This window comes from Styela clava, chromosome 1 (genome assembly GCF_964204865.1).
Source record: "Styela clava chromosome 1, kaStyClav1.hap1.2, whole genome shotgun sequence".
In the NCBI taxonomy this organism is placed as follows: Eukaryota; Metazoa; Chordata; class Ascidiacea; order Stolidobranchia; family Styelidae; genus Styela; species Styela clava.
This window is the reverse complement of record NC_135250.1, coordinates 16,385,129-16,406,185: the sequence shown is the minus strand read 5'-3', so window position 1 is coordinate 16,406,185 and position 21,057 is coordinate 16,385,129. Positions and strand designations below refer to the sequence as shown.

General features: G+C 33.1%; 2 protein-coding genes across 2 annotated transcripts; both read left to right on the top strand.

Annotated features, from left to right (window-relative positions):
* Positions 1–699: 699 nt before the first annotated feature.
* On the top strand, positions 700–2,447 carry LOC120345867 (uncharacterized). The gene is made up of 4 exons (XM_039415450.2): positions 700–848; positions 1,111–1,299; positions 1,409–1,659; positions 1,934–2,447. Exons 2-4 carry the CDS (start codon positions 1,111–1,113, stop codon positions 2,058–2,060), a joined length of 567 nt encoding a protein of 188 aa, XP_039271384.2. The 5' UTR covers positions 700–848; the 3' UTR covers positions 2,061–2,447.
* Positions 2,448–6,373: 3,926 nt separating this feature from the next.
* Positions 6,374–10,591, top strand: LOC120346920 (uncharacterized). Its single transcript, XM_039416716.2, has 4 exons — positions 6,374–6,511; positions 6,783–6,965; positions 8,910–9,169; positions 10,036–10,591. Exons 2-4 carry the CDS (start codon positions 6,783–6,785, stop codon positions 10,160–10,162), a joined length of 570 nt encoding a protein of 189 aa, XP_039272650.2. The 5' UTR covers positions 6,374–6,511; the 3' UTR covers positions 10,163–10,591.
* The last annotated feature ends 10,466 nt before the right edge of the window (positions 10,592–21,057 follow it).

Below are 21,057 nucleotides of genomic sequence, written 5' to 3'. Positions count from 1 at the left end.
TGTTTTAAAAAATGAACTGAAACAGAAAATCATCTATATTCACTAAGTTTAAAAATGTATCATTTATTAAAAGAAAATGAAAAAATCGAAAACGAGCGAAAAAATAGTAAATAGAGGTGAAGAACGTCAAATTGTCATATAGCATTACCTAAAGCTTATACTATGTTAAATACAAGTAAAATTATTTTCAATAACTCATATGGAGTTCATTAGAACTATAATGTTGCAGTCTATCATTTAGGCATGACACATTTGACTTTCGTAAAAAAATATTTGACATTGCATATGTGAAGGAAACTAATTGACATTTCAACATTTACAGTTTTGTTGCAAAATCGGCATACATCATTTAAATTAAATGATATTTATGACATACTTATGTATCGCGGCTGAACTAATATATTGATGTGCATTGGATGACCAAACATTCATTATTGCCCAATGCAAAAAATGTATGACGACGAGGTAAAAGAAAATTAAAATTAGTTTGATATATACTATAACCAACAAAAATTCCAACAACCGTCATACTGCGTTCTTCGACTTAGAGACAGAGGCAGTGTTGAAATTTAAATAAAAATGTACATTTTTAATGAACTTGATACACGAAAAAGGGTAGCGGGAATTTTAATATATACTTTAAATTAACAGATGTTAGTTTCTCCATTGCAGACTCTAACGAATGACGCGTTCCCCGGAAGACGACCAAGCAGTATATAAGACGACGACGTATCGTTGTTAAGTCAGTCACTCTTCTCTGGCGCCCTATCGAAAACGTTAGAAGACTTCTTCTGATAAAGAGGGAATTTTTTGCAGTTTGTTATCAAAAGCGCTACAACGACTTAAAGGTATAATATATGTTTGATGCATGTTATATTTTACAACCTAATGATGCTAAATATTATTCTCAAACCTAATTTAGTTTTAGGCATCGTTTACAAAAAACGGTATTTGGTTATGAATTTATCACAAATAATTTTTTTTGTTTTTAATACATGAACCACGCATAGTGAACCTTTCTATACTTGGTCTTGCGTAAAGAAACTATTTCCTCTCCGCGAGACTTGTATAGTTCGAAAATCCATCTTATCAATCAATTGTATATTCCAGATGAAATCTTTTGGCATTGTTATGCTTGGTGCCGCTTGTTTGGTTTCCTGTGTGGTCGCGGATTGTTACTGGGAAGTCGGTTGCACGAATACAAAAAGAAAGGGGCGACAATATAATGTCGGACAAAAATGGAGGCCGTCGTCAAATTCATGCTATAATTGTAAATGCATCTTGGCAAAGAAATTTGTGGTGAGTAATGTTTTGATTTCAAATAAAATGCTTGTAGTGAACCTATAAATCCATATAATCAAAAAATTAGTTAAATATTTACTTAACATCACAAATGAATTATTTTCAGCTTGAATGTCTAGAAGTTGCTGAAACTCAATCCCAATCAGTCAAGAAAAGTCAAATCAGTGCCAGACTATCCAATCCGGTCCGATTTGCTCAGGAAGAAAATGTAAAAATTACCGCCAAAGAAGCTGCGACGAAGGAATGTGCCCCAACCCCAGCTCCGACATATAATTGGTCTACTGGCACTTTTCAGCCAATCACATACAGAACAGTTCACTACTACTATACAAGAAAGGAATCGAGATGCTGCAGTCTGTAAGTACTATTAAATGTTTTTGGCTCGAAGATAATTACAAAAAATGATAGTTTTTTTATTCAAAATATCAGGTGATTTATTAAACAATTTTTATTAAAAATATAGAAATTATATTTCACATACAATGCTGAACTCACAGATTCGAATTACGCAGAATTAAAAAAAAAAAAGTTTGGAATTGATTTGAAAATGACAGTCTGATTTATTCGTTGATTATATTTTATTTTATCAACCAAATATTCTATTATATTAATTTTTATTTTCTATTTTCAGGTATTTTGCACCAATCAGCGTGCATCCTTTATGCAAAGTCGTCAAAGTTGGAAAATGTGGAACAAAAGTTGTCTTGAAAAGCAATCCAAAAGAAAGTTGCAACATGGCTATGTCCTTTAGAGGATAAATCTTATAAAACTTCTTTGATTGACACATATATTGTAACAACAACATTAGATTTTCTGTGAAAACCTACTTTTTAGAGTCTCCGTTATGTTTTACACTACCTCGATCAATTGAACTTTCATTGAGAAAAAAATGATAACCACGAAAAAACAGAGATATTTGAATTAAAACAATATTCTTTGTTGTTATTGCAAACTTTACTAATTTTGTCAACTGATGGTTATCTGTATATCTCCCTATAAAACAAAATTGGTGTATGAATATAAACGGATATTTTCTTTTATTTTTATTCTATTCTCTATGTTTTGCTTTTATTATATCAATTCAGCTTCAATTTACTTTCTATCTGTCTGACATTACAATAAAAATGAATTCCAAACATTAAAAAGTCTAAATACTTTAAGTATGCTTGTAAATACTTTAAGCTTGTAATGTTACGATCAGAATCGGTTTCTGATGCTTATTTTATGCTAATGTGAAACCAGACAAGTAAACTTGTGCGTACAAGTCATTCGTTCATTTTTAATTGTATCGTTTGACGTCACACCGGAAGTTTTGTGCAGGTCCCGGAAATGATTAATTGGATGAGGGGCAGCTTATGGTTCTTTTATATATGAATGGGAAGGCAATTAAATTTTAAAGATGGATGCGTGGTATATTTACTGTATTGAGATCAGCGAAAGACCAATGTGCATTCATTTAACTCGCTGTACGAGTATTAGTTATAGTTGTCAAAAATCACATTCCAACTATGTTAAATCACTTAGGAAAGTATCAAACAAGAAAGTACAATTATTATACTGATTATTCGAGGCAAAATACACACAATGAGAAGGTTAAAGTAAGCTTAATTAGTGTTGTGCAACTGTTTAGGAATTATGATTTCTTCGAGTATATTTCCACTTGCTCCCTGGTGCTACCAAGTGTTCATTTGTCAGATTGTACATAAATACAGTCATCAAAATCTCCAGTGCGTAGTTTATATGGGCTAGTAAGCCGCATACAGTAGATATGTGTATGAAAAAGATAAATTTCAGTTTTCAACTAGTAACACTGGAAAAAATCAATGTTCAAATATATGTGTACAATGAAATGACTACAGTTTGGCCAATGTAGAAATTATTATCGGTACCTAGCGGTTAAACCGATGGACTTGACTGTGCTGGTATCGTAGAGTAGGCTGCACATTTCGCCTTTAAATTCCATTCGTCCAGCTCACCAAAAGTGTAATAAATTGGGTAGGCAATGTAGATCCTTCCAAGGTAATAGTGGTTCTTTAAATTATACGCATACGGATCCGCTAGCGCAAATGCATGCGTTGGGGGAGGATTGGAGAGTCTCGCATAACCTCTAGTGATAGTTCTTTAAATATCGTTAGATATCGTTGGATACCTGTACAGAGAGTCTACTGAGACTAAAAATCAAACTTTGGGTAAAATCATGAATTTGAATTAACATAATATTTATGTTATTCGCAATCGAATATGTATATACATATATATTAAATAGTGGAAAGACAATAGAATTAGCGATATATTTGTAATTTTCCTATATATTTATGTATGTTTATGTAGATTATCTTATAACTCAAAACTATATCCCGTGTTTCCCGTTAAAATAAGACCGAGTCGATCGCGCGAAATTTTTTTTTTGATCTAGTCGATAGCAAGAAATCTCTCCTACATGTTCTAAATGATCAATCTAATCATGATTCTATCTATCTAATATATAATCATGATTAATTTATGTTTTTTTTAAATAAAAACGTGTTTTTAAAGACAAAAGGATATCGGTTTTCATATCTGTATCTGTATATTTGAAAATCCCCCCAGACAAATAAAATAAAAATAGGCCCTATTGTTATTTTTCGAACGAATCAAAATAGGTCCCTGTATTATTTTCGGGGAAACACGATATGTCTAACAGATTATAATCTTTTGCCAAATTCATTTTCACTTCTGGGTTTATGTACATGTCGAATTAACTCTTTCACGTTCTGGCATTGCAGTCCCCCTATATCTTTAATTATGTCCGTAATATTACTATTAGGTTTAGTGCCAAGTATATCCAGTTTTTTAAATCTTACTACTGGCCTTTGCTAGTAATTTAACTGAAAACGTTTAGTAAATTATTTCAGACAGATCGATGAAAAGATAAAGGCGGGACATTCCACACTGAAAAAATATTTGGCCATACCCCGATCGGGTTTAAAACTATCGTCTTTTTGCAAGGGCTTGCCTAATCTGATATCAAAAATTGACATATAATAAGCTTACGGTTCATTCTAAAAGTTTGTTGTATAAACCAGTTCTTCTGCTGAATCGACAATTTTAAATTTTGTTAAATTAGAACAGCAAAACCACTGATAAAGTCTAAATCAACAAAAATTCTGATTTCATTCATTTTTGACATAATCATATAGAATAAAATCCAGGTAAAACTCAGGTCAAAAGCATTTTATGCTAACATCAATTTTTGGTAGGACTTGTAACACCGACTTGTTAAACTTACCTTCGAAGTTTAAAACAATTTAAAAACTTAATCGAAAGTTCATGGCATGTATTTTAATAGGTTTCTTGCACCATAATATAAGATGCGGTTGATGCAGTACCTTTATTAATTTTTCATGGGACTTTTGGGATATTTTTTTATTTTTTGAGGTTTCAAAAGTGAACGTATCGGTGTGATGATATGATGTTGATATGACAATAATTGTTATTTGAAAATAAAAAAAGCATAAAACTGAAAAGTTTGAGGGAAAGAAAGGTCAGAACAACATAACTGATACTAATCAAAAATTTTAGCAAATCGTAATTGACATGTTAAATTTATTTTGATGTTTAATAGCTCGTTTCCGTAGTTCTTAATCAAATTTTAAGAGGTTTTAATCTATTTTGCTTAGTCATGGTGATGTACTAAATTGAGCATCCGATCATCGTACGATTTCATTCGCGGGCTATCAAGCCAAGCCTATTATCACGTGAACCAAAGACAAACGTGTGAGTTATCAATAGTCTACTCTAGGGTTTAAGTTGTTGGATCATACTGTCAATGCATTTTAGTACCCAAATCTCAATATAGGAAATATATGAATGGCAATAATTTACAATCTTACACGGCGTTCAATGACATCCTTGTTTGTAGATTCAGTGCCCCCATAAACTTCAGACCATATGTTTACACATTATTTAGCAATGGAACAGGTTGGTTGGTGAGCGAAATAATTCTACCGCTTTGGATTGGTAACTTCACACTAGAATCATCATCGTCCCAACAAAAAAACTCTGAGTTCGCTTTCTTTTTTGTGTCCATATCAGGTAAGCTATATCTCTAAGAAGCTTCTAGATGGTCAGGAGTATTGCCTCTGCGCATATTTCATCTTATGTTGAAGTAGAACCTGAACAGTTTTTTTTTATTTATACCTCTCTCATTTCTAAATTAATCAATTTTCTTCAGCTAAGCATGCAAACTTCTCACGAGTGTTGAAAAGAATTATTATCTGCCATAGAAAACTCATTTGAACAAAACTATACGTCATAAAAACATATTATAATTGTGCCACAATGCATTATACTTTATTACGTTTCCGTTATTTTCGTATATTTCATATTTTCGTTTCAAATATTTTTTATTGTCGATAAATCACACACGCTTTTGCAGAAATGTACGTCATAAGCTCGTATAAACGATTTGTAAAGCTCATGTCATCTTTAACGGTCAACTTCAAAATTATTAGTGCAATAAGTAAGTGTTTATATTATAACGACTGGAACTACTAGACAGTCGTTGCAATTGCGTTCCAATAAGACATTCCTCATTCTGGTTCAATTTGCTGATAAGCGATAATAAGTGAAAGTGGTTTGAACTAATACCTAAATAACATGCTAAAACTTGATGAAGAAAAAATCAAATAATTTGTTGACTTATAATAAGGGAATAACCGTCATACTGCTACCATTCACAAACCGGGTCGAAGTCTATAATCACTTGAGACAAGTTAGGAACAAGTGGGACATAACATTTTGGATTAGGGCAGCATCACATTCGTAAGTTTCAATGATATTGTTTCAAGTTTCACGGAAATTGCTAGAATAAAATTGAACTTTGTGCTGTATTTTCGCTTGATTTGTTTTTAAATTTTACAATATTTTCGATTGCGCGTCCGGTCATTTATTACATAGTGCACAGGAAACCCATCAAAAAAGTAATTCATTTTTTGCAAAATAGATACCAAGAATACGGTAATTTCGAAACTACAATTTCTTTTAAAATGAATTTGAATTTTTTTTGTTTCTCTCGTTTTACGTGCAAACAGTATAAATAGCGGCAACTATCGTTGCAGAAGCATTTTCTACAAAACCAAGTTACCAGTCCTATTGAGGCTTTCCAAGTCTGAAGCATTCTTCGAGTGCCAAAGTTCGCATTGCGGCAAAGAAAAGTATTACAGCAAAGGTAGGCGTACAATTACAAAAAGTACACGTCGGTTATTCTGTTTATTCTCTACCATTGTACGCTGCATTGTTACCGATACTCTACAGCTATAAAAACTTAGCCTTGCAACATAAAATATTTAAAAGAAAGTAGTAGTGGAAGTAGTAGTAAGTTTAACTCTAAAATATGCCCGGTTAGGCTCTGTCAAACTGCGAAAAATATTTTTGTCTAAATGTACTTCCATATTGTCAAACACTTTTCGTTTGTGCTTACATTTTCTCTTTTTTTCCAGATGAAATTCCTTCTTTCAATATTGTCAGTCGCCTTAGTCGTAGTCTGCGTTTCAGCAGATTGCTATCGCCAAATTGGATGCGAGGACAAGAAAAGAAAATCCGAATATGAATATGGACAAAGGTGGAAGCCTTCTACAAATCCCTGTTACAGATGTTCTTGTTATGAAGCTAAACGATACGTGGTGAGTGGTAAAATTTGTGTAGATTTTTGAGTTTAATATTTTATAAATTACAAAATATTCAATTCAATTATAGTACTAAATTTTAGTATTTTATTTCAGAAAATATTCTTCAAATTTTCATAAGAACTTACTAATTTTCGTATTTATTATATTATATGTCGCATGTACTGTACTCTGCAAATTGTGCTCCGTTCAGATATGTAAACAAACTCACGTGCATACAAACTGTAGCATAAAGTACTAACTTGCAATAAACTCGTTATATTGAAATGGTAAAACAAAGCACCATTATATGGCCAAAAGTTCTTGGCTAACTTTCACATTGATAGTTTTAAATTAGCAAAAATTGTTCGACAAAACTTCATCAAAATTCATACATCATAGATGCGGTCATAAATTTATCATAACTTGTACTCAAATCTTAAGTATGGGTATTGAAATTTGAAGATATATTTAGACAGCAATTCGTCTTCCCTGGCGTGACTATTGTTGCGCCACTTTGATTTAATGATTCAATGGTGAATTACCATGGACAGTTTAGTGTCAAATCCAATTTTTACGACTTCCTCAATATGCTGAAATTTGACGTCACGCATTTCGCTTCATCGAACATCGCAGCCACGTATTTCAAAAGATAATTTATTGTATTCAATGCTCTCAAAATCACGTTGAATATGATTTATCTGACATGATGTGAAAAATTAAGAAGACCTAAAGTATGTACTCACGCAAAGTATTGATTACCAAAAAATAAATTACATTTGAGCTCGATTTCATCGAAACGTGCAGCAAGAAAAAAATAGGTGAAATATAGAAAATGATATTCGCATCGAATAAAGGAATAGCTAGCTCTCTGCTGGAACAATATTGTTTACTGGCGAAGAGAGCAAAATATTCCGCGCAATATACGCCAGATTGATTCCCCCATGACAGAATTGCCTCCTGTGGTAGCGGCCATTTAGATGTCGATTAGGGTCATATGTCCATCGCTATTCTTAACCTCAGAATAGTTAGTTCAGCATTGTGTTGTTATCGGTATATCGTGAAAAATATAATTGGCTATCTAAGTAAACGAAATATTTTGGTACAGCTTTTTATTAGCGGATTATGTTAACGACGACAATTTGATTTTTTCCTTGTCAGCTGAACTCTTTTGCCCTTATCTGAGGAAGCCAGTTCTCCCAGCTCATTGCCGCGTATTCATAATATTGCTACTTGAATTAATTATATACCTATTTTGGAGCAATCGTGATCAACAGATTTCATGATTCTAATGTGAAAATCCATCAACATTTCTAGAATTTTATGGTAGTTCAGTCTACTATAAACACCTTGTTCGACACGAAGGCACAAACAACATATATAACCACATATAACCACATATAACCGCATACAAAAAATCAAGTACGCCTCACATCCATATACGTATTCGTGACACCTGTCCATAGCATTATATCACATTAAACTATGTCAAACTTCCAGTGAAATAAACTCTTGCGATTCATTAACCCACAGCTCAATAAATCTCGTGATTGTTCATAATCCACGAATGCACGATTTGATTGATATTCATTTAAACGTGACAACATACACGAACGGTGTAATAGGGTCGTGATTGTTCAAAACTCGGTTATTTACAGCTTTTGGAAATTCAATCCTCTTAACTTGGTATTTTTTTTTCTATTATTATGAAAAGCAACTAAATTCCGGAAATCTTATACTACTGCAAGTAGTTTGATTTGGCACGTATGTCAAAAGAATGATTGTTTTACATGAGGTTTTGTAATTCGAAGAAAATGGTTTAAGTTGTAAAAAAGATACATATTCACAAATTCGTTGAATTCGAAATTGCCGCAAGTGATTTAAAATTTCAAGGGGTTGATTGGCATGCGAAAAATATGTTTTGTACGATGTATTTTCAATAATTTTGTTTATCGTTTTCAGCTTGGATGTCAAAAAGCGGTAGAAAAGGAATCCTCACGGGCGTTCAGTGTCAAGAAGAGTGCTTTCATCGCTAGACTCTACAAACTGCCCACCGAACAACAATTCGAAGACATTGAAATAACAAGAGAGGAAGCTAAAACAATAGAATGCGATCCTGTTCCTGGGCCAATCTTTAATATCAAAACAGAAAAATTTCAAAATCGTATTTATCGTAATGTCTATTATTATTATACAGAAAAGCAATCCCAGTGTTGTTCCAGGTTAGTATTTTACATTGTTAATGGAACTGCAAAAACATAGAAACGTATAGACGTCTAAAAAGGTTTTATTCGGTTATGGTTTACGACTGCAAATATAATGCAACGGATGAAGCACAACATTAATAAGAGTTTGCAGTATACTAGTGTATTCTGTAAATTATATATACCAATCTAAAAACAGCGCTGTCACCGAAATTTGCATATTCAGTTATGACAAAACCTTAAACCGTTTTACTGATTTTCACATAATGATCATTTCCTGGAATCAAGATTTCTGGCGACAATCAAAATCATTAGAACTTGGCTATAGTAGACTCAATTTTTTATTTATGATAGTTGTATAATTTAGTTAAAACTTCAAAATCATATCCCGCACTTCTTGCAAAAATATTACGGCATTGAGATTGATATTGTTGACGTGTTCTCTTCTAAGAAATATTGAACAAAATTCTAGAGTATGCATTGTCTAGAGTAGACGCCGTTTAAATCTTTTATTACTATGACTGAGGTATATTGCATCACCAACAGACTAGACGTTCAATATTGGCTCAAGCATGAGAATTTGTAAAATTTAATAGACTAAACGTCGCTGACCTTGCCTCATTTCCCCCGAATTCTGCATTTATGAGGCATAATTGACCAAAGGATGAGGGAAGTCAATGACGTGCTCCCTGGTAGGGGAAAATACGGTGATAAGTTCAAGGTTGTCCCCTGTTACGTATTAGTCTAGTCTAGAGACTGTAGACTGCGGGTGTATTGTGATGTAATACTGTAATTAATCACCTTCGATGCATATAATTTGAAAGTCAATTGATGCGAGTCCTGCGTCCTCGTATATATTTTATTGATTTATTTTAATTTTGCAGAACTATCGCATACCGATCAATTCATCCATCATGCGAAGCTGTCCAAATATCTGAATGCAGATGGAAAGTGGTTCAAAAAGACCATCCGACCGAACCATGTAACGGTCCAATGTCGTTTGTGGGCTAGGACGTTTTTCCTGGCACTTGACATGATTGCAATCAACTCAATATGCATTGTGTTAAGCACCATATTCTTGGTGCATGTTCTGTATCTGATGCTTTTATTACAGCAAAAAGTTCCATTAAAAGTTCTAACGATGAATATTATATCGATTTTAAGCTTTAACAGCTACAGTATTTGAAATTTGTTTTGTGTTCTAACCTTATATTTACCACTGGATTATAATCGGCTATGCATGGTGAAATAATATTGCTTAACAATAAACCGAATTTTTCTAGCATGAATCCAGATTGTTCCAAACTACACAAAATGCTTAGACGAGTATAAATTACGTATACAATTTTGCGTTGATTTTGGGTATAAAAATGCTGGTCGTGTGTATTATTTTTCTTGTATTAAATATTTCAAATAAAATTATATTTGTGAGCATTTGAAGTTTTTTTTTTTTATAGTTGAACCTGTTTGGTTTGGGAGTAAGACCTCAATCATATTTTTTAAGCTGAGAGGGGCTAGCTAGATGTTGACTCATAGTCGAACTGGAAAAAGAAGTTTTGCCACTTTAAAATGATAAATATTATAGTACTTGTGGACCCTGTAAACTACGAACGCGATCAGTGGTTCGTAATCTTCATTCCAGACACGTCTCACTAAGGTTAGGTATGAACGTTCGCGACCACCTCCATTTTTGGCAAGTCCTAAATGGCTTCTTGGGGGGTGTTAGCGATGGTTCGAAATAAGTAACGACTTCGTCATCAATACCTGAAATGATTAGCGTAAAAATTATATGTCAAGCGAATTGAGAATGAACCACGACTTACAAGAAGTCGCGGCTCTGTCGTTGGCATGTAGGTTAAATTTTTTCATTTCAAAAGATAGTGAAATTACCAATTATTCCAACTGGCGATTTTTTGGTTGCTACCTACCGACGATATTTTTATGGTATGAGACAGTTGTCAGGTGACGTCCGTCGATTAGCAGAAGAACCGTCTAGCAATCTTCCCTAATTCTAAAAGATGTGCCCTACCTCTAGTCTAGATCTAGACGTTCTAGCATTTCAGCAGTAACATTACCAGCACTGAGAACTACGATCCTTTTTGGGTTATCTATAGATATAGTCAACATCTACGCAGGTATAATATTTGTACTTTAGCCTTTGCAGCCATGATGTGTACGGGGTTTTCCTCTATTTGATTTTTATGCCAAAATTGATTGAGATAATTATTAGTTAATCGGATTATTTTCGTAAAATATGAAATTTGCAATATGCATTTATGATATGAAAAGTGTTCCACAAACCATAAAAGGTGGAAAATCACTGTATATTCTGTATATTTTCGTTTTCTGGGCACGAAATGCACCTATGTATTGTTTTGCTGAGTTGTTAGGGTTGTTGATGTTTTTATTATTAGTGTTGTTGTTGTTGCAAAAAAACGCTTCGCTCCGCAATTAATCGTCTAATGAATTTCGATTTTTTTAAGTAAAATTGTAAAAGATAGGGATCGCCAAGAAGACTTAGTCTTATTCATTTCCAATATAGCCAAAATTTCACTCAAATTTTTACTGGCCGCCCTCATCAGCCTCAATGAGTGTCACCCAAAATGCTATGACAATTATCGTCATTGGAATGTGATTATGCTAATTTTCAAACGTACTTTCACCGGATAGTAAGCGGTGTTTGTGGCATTTAACAAAGCAGCAAAGATGTCCCATTTAGTGTATAATAATTAGTTTATTATTTGTCACAAAACTATCATAATTTTCGTTTCCTGCCGCCGCCTAAATGTCTCATATATTCATTTGAATCTAACATTAATAAAGAGGTTGTTGGCATAAAACGCTGTCTCACCTGCGAATAAATTAATGTCCGAGTGTCGAAATATATTTAATAATCTTGATTCTGAAAATCTGCCAACAAATAATCACTAGACCGCCCGGAAGTAACTATGTAATATACGTACGTGGGAATTTCCAATTATAGTTTAAACAAAATCCACATTCAAGTCAGAAATCCAGAAACAATATCTTTTATGCGTTCTAGATCTTCGGATACTTACTTCACCAGCAGTCCTCCAGTTTTAGAAAAGAAGACATACAAAATTCAATGTACTATACTGAATACATATAACCCACTGGATAACTGCATAGCGAGATAACCCGTGTACGCGATCGCAGCTATAATTGTACCTACATCTATCTTTAAATAGCGTACTGAACTATTATTTCTTGTAGACTGTTAAACTTCGTTTTGTTCGATAGCAGACTATATTTTAAGACTCCGGCAATGGCCTCGCGTATTTGAACGGCGGGGAATAAAATTTTTGAAGGGAGGTGTCAATAGTTGCTTCGATTGTCGGAGGACATAGGGACTAGTACATACCCACCACCTTACACCGGAGTGTAATAAAATGGGCATCGTTGGATGCCAGTGGAAGATGGCACATAGTCTTATTCGGGGCGAAATTCGCGGAAGAGTGTTGTTTACAAATCAAACTTCTCACGACAAGCGCAAATTTGTTCCTCCAATATTAAATACGTTGTGACGCAAAATCAAAAAGGCAAAACAGGAAAATACGAAAAAGAAGTCGACGATACCATTACTAAAGCACTAACTCGTCGGTATCCATGGAAGGGAAATCAACTTTGTGGCTTAATTGGGAAAATGGAAATATTTAAGATGAACAAGCACTGAAAATTGTGTGTAAAGACAGGAACAAACGATAAATATTTGCAAGATATTTGTACAGTATTTAGAACAGAGTGATCAATGGGCAACAGTGGTTTCAAAATAAATAGATAGCATTATTTTCCTAACAGTAAAAACTATCTTTACTTAACGAAAATAAGGACAATACGCTTATAGGATGTGTAAAACTAAAAGGTTATCCTGCTATCTAATTTAGTAACCCTCTTTGCAGCTGCTTTTTAAAAGCAAATATTTGAATGTATCACACGAGAGCGTCTAAAGTTTGTCCATCGTTCACAAACAATAAATGTATTTGGTGTTCATCACAAAGGTCATGGTCACGTATAATTTACAGCAGGTATGAATAATTTCTTGTCGTTGTTTGCGCACAAACAAAGTCTTGATTTCACGCCATTTACGTAAAAGAATTGGAACGGACTCTGACATGACCCATCTTAAGTACTTTACGAAGAAACGGTAATGTATTTGGCCCATGCACAATATATTAAGCTTAAGTCATGTTTTAATAGGGTTTCCGAATATCTGACACTAATTTGTTTGCGGGTAAATTTGTTTGTCGCGCTTTGACATCAGAAGATAGAACAACATATTTATAATATTATTATTATATATTAATGTCTAGTGAAGGCTAAGTGAGATTACTTGGAGAAAAAGAATAAAATTTGTATAGACAAAAATATATATACATATATTGTAATTTATGATGTGATTCCCAAAAAGGCGGCGTGGTCGGCATTTCAACATTAAGATTCTATTTATCGTCCGTAAATGTAATCATATTAGCCCATTATGTAATTAAGAATCAATTACTTGTTGATGAATTGAACGTTTGGCACGGACACACAACGGATTGACCTTACGCTTTAGACATGAGATTTATTGCAGTGAAGCATCACTTCTGAGAAATGCCTGAGTCAGCAATTTTACAAAGTTTCGAAATTCTGGGAAAATGTGACCTCTGACTACTTTCGATGTTCCGTGTTTCTGAAACATACTAATATATTGTTATGACTTATATTTTGTATTTATATACCGGTAACAACTCATAATACACGAGTGATATAAATGACATCTAAATACAAATAAGTTAGGTCTAAATTATTTTATATATGCCAACATAAATAATTGAATCACAAATGCCAAACCACATGTACTACATTTTATTGGCCAATAAGTTCATCAATACATTTATCATTGACAACATTAAAATTGGTCATTGGGAGAAAAAGATTAGATACAAACTGCTTTTTAAAAATATGAAAAGTTTTTCAGAATTATGTAAAAATTATCCTGATTTAAAGTGGAAACAAATATAAATCAAATTAAAAATTAACAAATCGAATCAAATTAACTTTAGTCAAATACTCGTATGTACTACATCTAAGAATAAATTGAAACTGTTTCTATTCTAATAAATATAAATTTATTTAGAAGATGATTTTTCATTTTTGACCTTTCATAATAGATAGTGACATTTTTGTGAGTCTATATTGAGCAAACAAAAGGTCATCTAATAATCAGAAAGTAACCATTAAATCACCATTCACCCGATACACAAAAATAATAATTACAAATTTTAATTTCTCATTTTTCAAGTTTATAGGATACGATCAGAAGTATCAAGAATACCACTTCTGGAATCCTATGACGAGATCAGAAACATGTCGATATTATAGTTGCTATTAGAGATCCTAGGTTCAAGTTTTGTTCTTTCTTTTTAACTCATAGTTTAATAAATTGATTATTTCATGCCTAAATATATAGATTGGAATAGAAAAAGTCTTTCCAAAGATAGCAATTACTCTCGACTTATATCTGACTTTCAGAATAAAGCCTTGCTCGGTTTTAGATGAGACATTAAGATATCAGATTTGATCACATTGTGCATATTCCGCCAAACGTAATTACCAACTATATATATATATATACACAAATCGTTCCATTAAAATAAGTCAATTGTCTTATATCCCTATTTTTCTTGACACATGAAACCCATTTTAGACTTTCGAATATGACTCATCGGCAAGTTGATTTGATACCGGAAATAAAATGACGGAAATAAATGGTTGTTTCAGAAATCCACAGTGCTGTTAATGACTAAGTAAAGTTTATATTTAGTCTTAAATTTATTACCAATGCATTTTATTCTCAGTCCATCTTGATAAAAATCATTATCATTTCAACCGATTAAATTAAGATTCATATAGATAAGGATAAGAAAAATGTACACAAATAAAATTTGAACTGGACGTATGAGTTTTTATGTCATATATTCCCGAACTCAACTATAGCATAACGCAGTTGAGAGAGACTTATAGATGTATTTGACAATGTGGTATACACTTATTCTAGAATTTAGCTTGCACATTTCAGGCACTCGCTAAATCTCCTTGATGTTTTCAAATTTCGAGTCTATAGAACAGAAATCAACTCCGTCCTGTTTTAATTCGCCAAAAACAACGCGATAGGCAGCGGCGATACAACGTCACACATTTATTTATAATAAAAATTAAAGATAGAAACAATTATTAATATGCCGTAGAAGAGCGGGGTTCTTTTGTTCGTACACAAAAATCAAACAATTCTTATTTGGCCTGGATTGACAGCGACAGCGTCATGCATATGAACTCACTTTTATTTAGAACAGACAATATTGATCACGTAAACAAAATAAATCGTTTCGGACCTTTAGTCGATAATTGTCTGAAACATACAAGGCAATTTATTATCTTTAATATAACGCCATCAAAAAAAGAACGTTAATTTTCTTTCTAATAAAGCGGTTCACACGCGACTGATTTATCATATTATGTTACAGCAGATTACAAAATCATTTTTCTCTCATTCGACAACTATACAAACTATAAAATTTGTGTTAATATTCTGAGAAATCACAATACAGGTGCTTCAAATATTTATCGTAGGCAAGCTGCCAGAACTATCTGTCTGTCTCCTTATGAAGATAAATGACCCATGCAACTCGTGTGAGGATCCATAAAACTTATTGAAAATTTCACAAAATAGCAAGGATGTTGCAATTCTGTGGTAGATTAGCGTAAACTATTTTACAAAAGAAATATAAACTATTTTGAATATCTGGAATTATTTTAATAGCAATTCCGACAAAGCAACTTACGTGACAAATTTTTAATTTTGTATTCGACGCAGCACTATTTCTTGAAATTTGTTTGCTAATATTATTTTGACAACATCACACCCTTCGTATGCCGTTCAATGACCGTTCTTAAAATTACAGTCGTGCTATTTTTTATTGAATAGACATTTATCGATTAGTTCGCGGATCAGAAATGTCATTCCATATTGCTAGTATTAGTTTTCAAATTATTTCTAATACAATTACCTGAGTAAGTAGCGAAGTATCAAAACCAAATATCGTCAGCCTTGAACAATAAACGCGGAACGACTGTTTTTTACCGGCTTGTACCGCATCTAACACTTTGAAATAAGATTTCTTCTGTTATACAATTCTATTGTGAGTTCATTTTATGGACCTATTTTATCAGTTGTTGTATTAAAATGGTATACTATTAAAGCCCAGCCCATTCTTCTAATATTTTTTGGTTTTAGTAGGCTTCATTACAATGCAATACAAAATTCTCGTGTATCATTGAAAATCGATACAATTATTTGTAATATATATATATATATAGGTATTTAAAACGATTTGGTAAAACCGAACACAATCTTGTCTAATGTTTCTGTTCACCAGCGCCGTATAGCGGACTAAATGATAAGTAAATTCATAGGGATGTCACAGATATGATTCCTTTTAATCACTGTGCAGTATCCAATATATCTGATCACAAGCAAAGCTTACGGTGAGCAGTAACAAATAGCACCAATTACCATATAAACTACCTAAAATTTTATTCATAGATTATATCGCTTGATGCACAGGACAAATTATTTTAAATCGGATGTTGTGAAATAATTATAGGTGAAATCTCCTACATTTATTAATATTTTCACATTATATCACTCCACGACAACGTATTACGTTTCTTTTATATCTTTTGGCATACCCCGTATTGCCTATATTTTTTTCGAGCATCGTCTATAATTTGTAGTGATTTCGATGAATCAAGTTATACTGGCCCAGGAAAGTATCACACAAAGAAAGTTTCACTAGCCCATCATCATGGATATGGATTTTTCCACGTCGATTACTGTCTTCGTGTTTGAAATTTTACCAACATTCTAGATAATACATTGGTCACTATGTTCCCCATTAGTAATTCCTATTTAGTAGAAATTTCATATTTAAAGTCTATATACATACCTAAACACTTGGACAAAATCCTTTTTTTTATAGTTAGCATTGCCGTAATAATGTATATATATACCCACGAGACGTCGTTTCATCGTATTTTTCATATGCTTAATATAATTATTAACCAATCAAAGTTTTGAGAAGCTTGTCGATAAATCTCTGCCACGAAATGATCAAGTGTGATACTATTTAAACAGTAGGAAAGAGGCGTCATTGAATTCTCGGGATTGTTTGTGATTTGAATATCGATTTAATTTACTTTTCAAATTTCCTAAACTAGACATGTTTTCACCCTTCGGGACAGAACAAAATTCAATGCATGCATTAGATTAGCCTATATTGCTTAATTTGAAGAATTTATGAATTGAAAAGGGTGCGAAGAGGATTGCTGAACTATTGACCATCGTTCCTCCGCTGCTAAAGTGGTCTGTCTATCCATGTAAAACAAATAATTTTCAAACTATTCTCGGCATAGACTGGTGACCGATTGAGAGGTCGTGGTCCGCTATATATTTATATTATGACAAAGACGCCTATTCTCTTTTCCCCCACACATGGGATAAATATGAAAAATATATTCTTATATTGTATATATATATATTTTACATAGTGTTATATATATGTATATATTCAGAATAGAAAATGATATGGAAAACAAAACTTCAGAACTGAGATATTGTGTTAGATATTGTATATGTTCCCCAGTTTTTTATTCTATTTTCTAGGGTGTTTCCAAATTTAGGAGGTGGTAGATATTTTGTTATTAGTGATAATCTATTTATAACTTATGTAAAAGCATTATGCATTTGACTGATCATTTTCACCGGCATATGAGCCACACTCTGAATATTCAAATACATTTTTATTTACGTTAAGAATTAATGTATGGTGTCACACCTAACATGTAGGAGAAAGTTTGAAATTTTAGGGGAAGTCTTCACCCTCTTATAGGGGGGTGTAGCGAATTGACTGGTCCAAGGTTTACCCTCAAATTAAATTCAACTTGATGAACTTCCTCTTTCTTGGGTTAAATATCTTCACTTAATTGACAGTGTTTGATAGTATAATACCACACACGGTTACCTCAGTTCAAGGTGACTTTATGGAAAATGTTAATTATATAATCTATTAAATGAATCTGAAATATATCATGAATTGAATATATATATACAGGGTGTTTCAAAAATAAGTAGGCCTATACACTTTAAAATTTGCATAACAATCTAATGGCTTATTCAAATTTGTTAAAAGTTTGCAAAAATATTCTATAAACACTAGAAACAGATTATCATCTTGTACTTATTTATTGAGAGGATATTAGACCTCAATGTGGGAACCACCAGTTTCGAGGAATTTTAGCCACCTTTTGACGCATTATTGTCCAACACTGGCGATAAATCGTTTTCGTAGTGATAGAGCAGCGTTCCACACATTACTACCCTACGGTCATTATCTTCTTCTTCAAGTTTATATACAGTTTGCAACTTGTAGAAAAACGTAACATTCGTTGAATAGATGATCGGCTGATCTCCAATTTCATTAAAACGTAATATAAAAACGCAAAACGTATATATGAATTTTCTTTGAATCAATGCACATGCCTCTACTAAAACCTGAATGTTTTCCTCTGAGCGTCCCATCCTTGGTATTCCTGATTTTTGTGCATCGACTACAGATCCAGTGTACATAAATTTACGAAGCATTGCATAAATTGTTCGTTGTGTAGGAGCCGAATTAATTCCGAATTCTCTGTTACAGAGGCGCTGAATTTGTTTTACTGATTTATATGCTTCTTGCCAAACATCAATTTTGCACCTCATTTCTTGGGTTAATCTTTTCATCATTCTGTGGGTTGATGAAAAATGCAAACAATGTCTAAATTTTACTACTTATCCATATTATTTTTTCTGAAGAAATGAACGCTCTATGATGAGTACCTGAAAAGCAAATTAAAAGTGTATATATACTTACTTTTGAGACACCCTGTATATCCAAAAACTATAATAACGCGGTAGGCTTGCACGTAATTTACGGATTTACGGAATTACGTAATTATTTGGAGTTACGGAAGGGAAGTTACGAATTACGTAAAGTCGTAATTATTGCATTGAAACGAGCTTTCTTCAAAGCAGTCAATTTCGTCGATTGCGAAAAATGAAAGCTCAACGAGTAGAAGAAGTTAGAGTTCCGGTATTCGCAGCCGTTTTTCTCTCTCTTGTTACGTAGGTGAAGGAAGGCATGCCGCGTTGCCATTTACTAACCTATTATCAACTTATCTGGCGTGGCCAATGTAAATTATTAGTTAGTTAATGGGGGAAGAACTGAGTAGGGTCGTTTGACGTCAACACACCTGGTTTTAACTTCTCCCGCAACTAAACCATAGATAAGGGATAGAATTGTGTTAAGACCGATAGACGCTAACACGCCCGGTTTCAACTTCTTCGGGTGAAATGACTAATGAACGCAGGAGATCAATCTATCAAACATGGCCTATCAAACATTTGTATCCATTTTACTTTTATTTATTATTTACTTGTTCCAGTTTTCCGTTACTTATGGTATATATGTTCCGTTTCTATTTTATATTCACGCGTTTGAATAGTGGGAATTCCCCGCCAAGTGTGGATTAGCAATGCTTAACCATTCTTTATTGTTAATATCAACACTTGATATATGAACATGGAATATCATATTGTTTTTGGCTGTTTCATTTCAGACTTGGGGTATAAACAGGAAAATATCCATAACCTTTCAACACGACGATCTTGTGAAATTTAACGAAGAGCTTTCGCGACGAATTGGAACCAAATAAGCAAAAAGAGCGATTGATCACTCGCGCCAATACCTCGCCGTGATAATTAATGTGCGCTTATCAAATAGCAATTTGACGACAAAAGAGAGATTGCGTAATGAACCAAAACGACGGATTCCTCGCGGACCGTTGAAAATTTAACTGCTATCATATATAATCAAATATGAGCCTGTGTGTTTATTCTGTGCGAGATCCATTTTCTATTACAAAATCTTGATGTTCTGTTAACGGTTTTATCTTATATATCAGTCCGGACTTGGCCTTGCTCATGATGTTTTTCACAATTCCTCTCAATATTTCGGCCATATATGATTAACTGTCTTACCAAATGCGGCAGCTTATTTTGATTTATCGTCGACTTGAATACCACCGGCACTCGACCAAACTTTTGTCAATGTTGGCCGATAGGATCGCCGACTTGAGTTAGCAAATAAATGTTGTGAGTGTAAAATAAATGTCACAAAATGCATTGTTTTGCGATAAAACTTTGTATTTTCGGAGAAGGCATGTCATATAAGTTCGGTATTTAAATTATACGCAAATAAATAATATTTGATCTAAATTTATCGCAAATAATGTTATAAACATTCAGTCCGCGAAATGATTGAATGTAAAATGAAGCATGGTAATCGGAATATCGTCAATAAGTCGACATCAATAATTATTATTATAAAAATGGCATTAATGTCGGATAATGCAGAAAACGCTGCAAAAACAAGTCTTCGTCGCGAGGAAATCGCAAGTATAATCAAATGAGAGAATACGCTCGTCGTTGGTGTAACAGCCGTTCTTTGTGACCTGGACGACACCGACTGCACACTAGATATTTATTAACAGTTCAATAACGCGGTCTTTCAAGCCCCAAGTTTGTATCCTCAATCCAGAAAATCACACAACTCGAAGTATACAGTTGACACGGTTATCTTAATACAAACGTAAAAACAAATCAATACAAAATACTTGCAATAAATAAATAACCATACACAATTCGGCCTTTAGAAAGCCTACTCAAATTTATGAACATAATTATCAAACATAGTTAATTATTAAGTCGAACCAAATTACTATTGAATAACTTGCAGTCTTCAAATCAG

Excerpts from the sequence above, each read along its gene's own strand:
- LOC120345867 (XM_039415450.2), top strand. The coding sequence starts at position 1,111 with ATGAAATCTTTTGGCATTGTTATGCTTGGTGCCGCTTGTTTGGTTTCC. Across the intron at positions 1,300-1,408 it reads TCTTGGCAAAGAAATTTGTG|CTTGAATGTCTAGAAGTTGC; the intron begins GTGAGTAATGTT and ends AATTATTTTCAG. Across the intron at positions 1,660-1,933 it reads GAATCGAGATGCTGCAGTCT|GTATTTTGCACCAATCAGCG; the intron begins GTAAGTACTATT and ends TTCTATTTTCAG.
- LOC120346920 (XM_039416716.2), top strand. The coding sequence starts at position 6,783 with ATGAAATTCCTTCTTTCAATATTGTCAGTCGCCTTAGTCGTAGTCTGC. Across the intron at positions 6,966-8,909 it reads ATGAAGCTAAACGATACGTG|CTTGGATGTCAAAAAGCGGT; the intron begins GTGAGTGGTAAA and ends TATCGTTTTCAG. Across the intron at positions 9,170-10,035 it reads CAATCCCAGTGTTGTTCCAG|AACTATCGCATACCGATCAA; the intron begins GTTAGTATTTTA and ends TTAATTTTGCAG.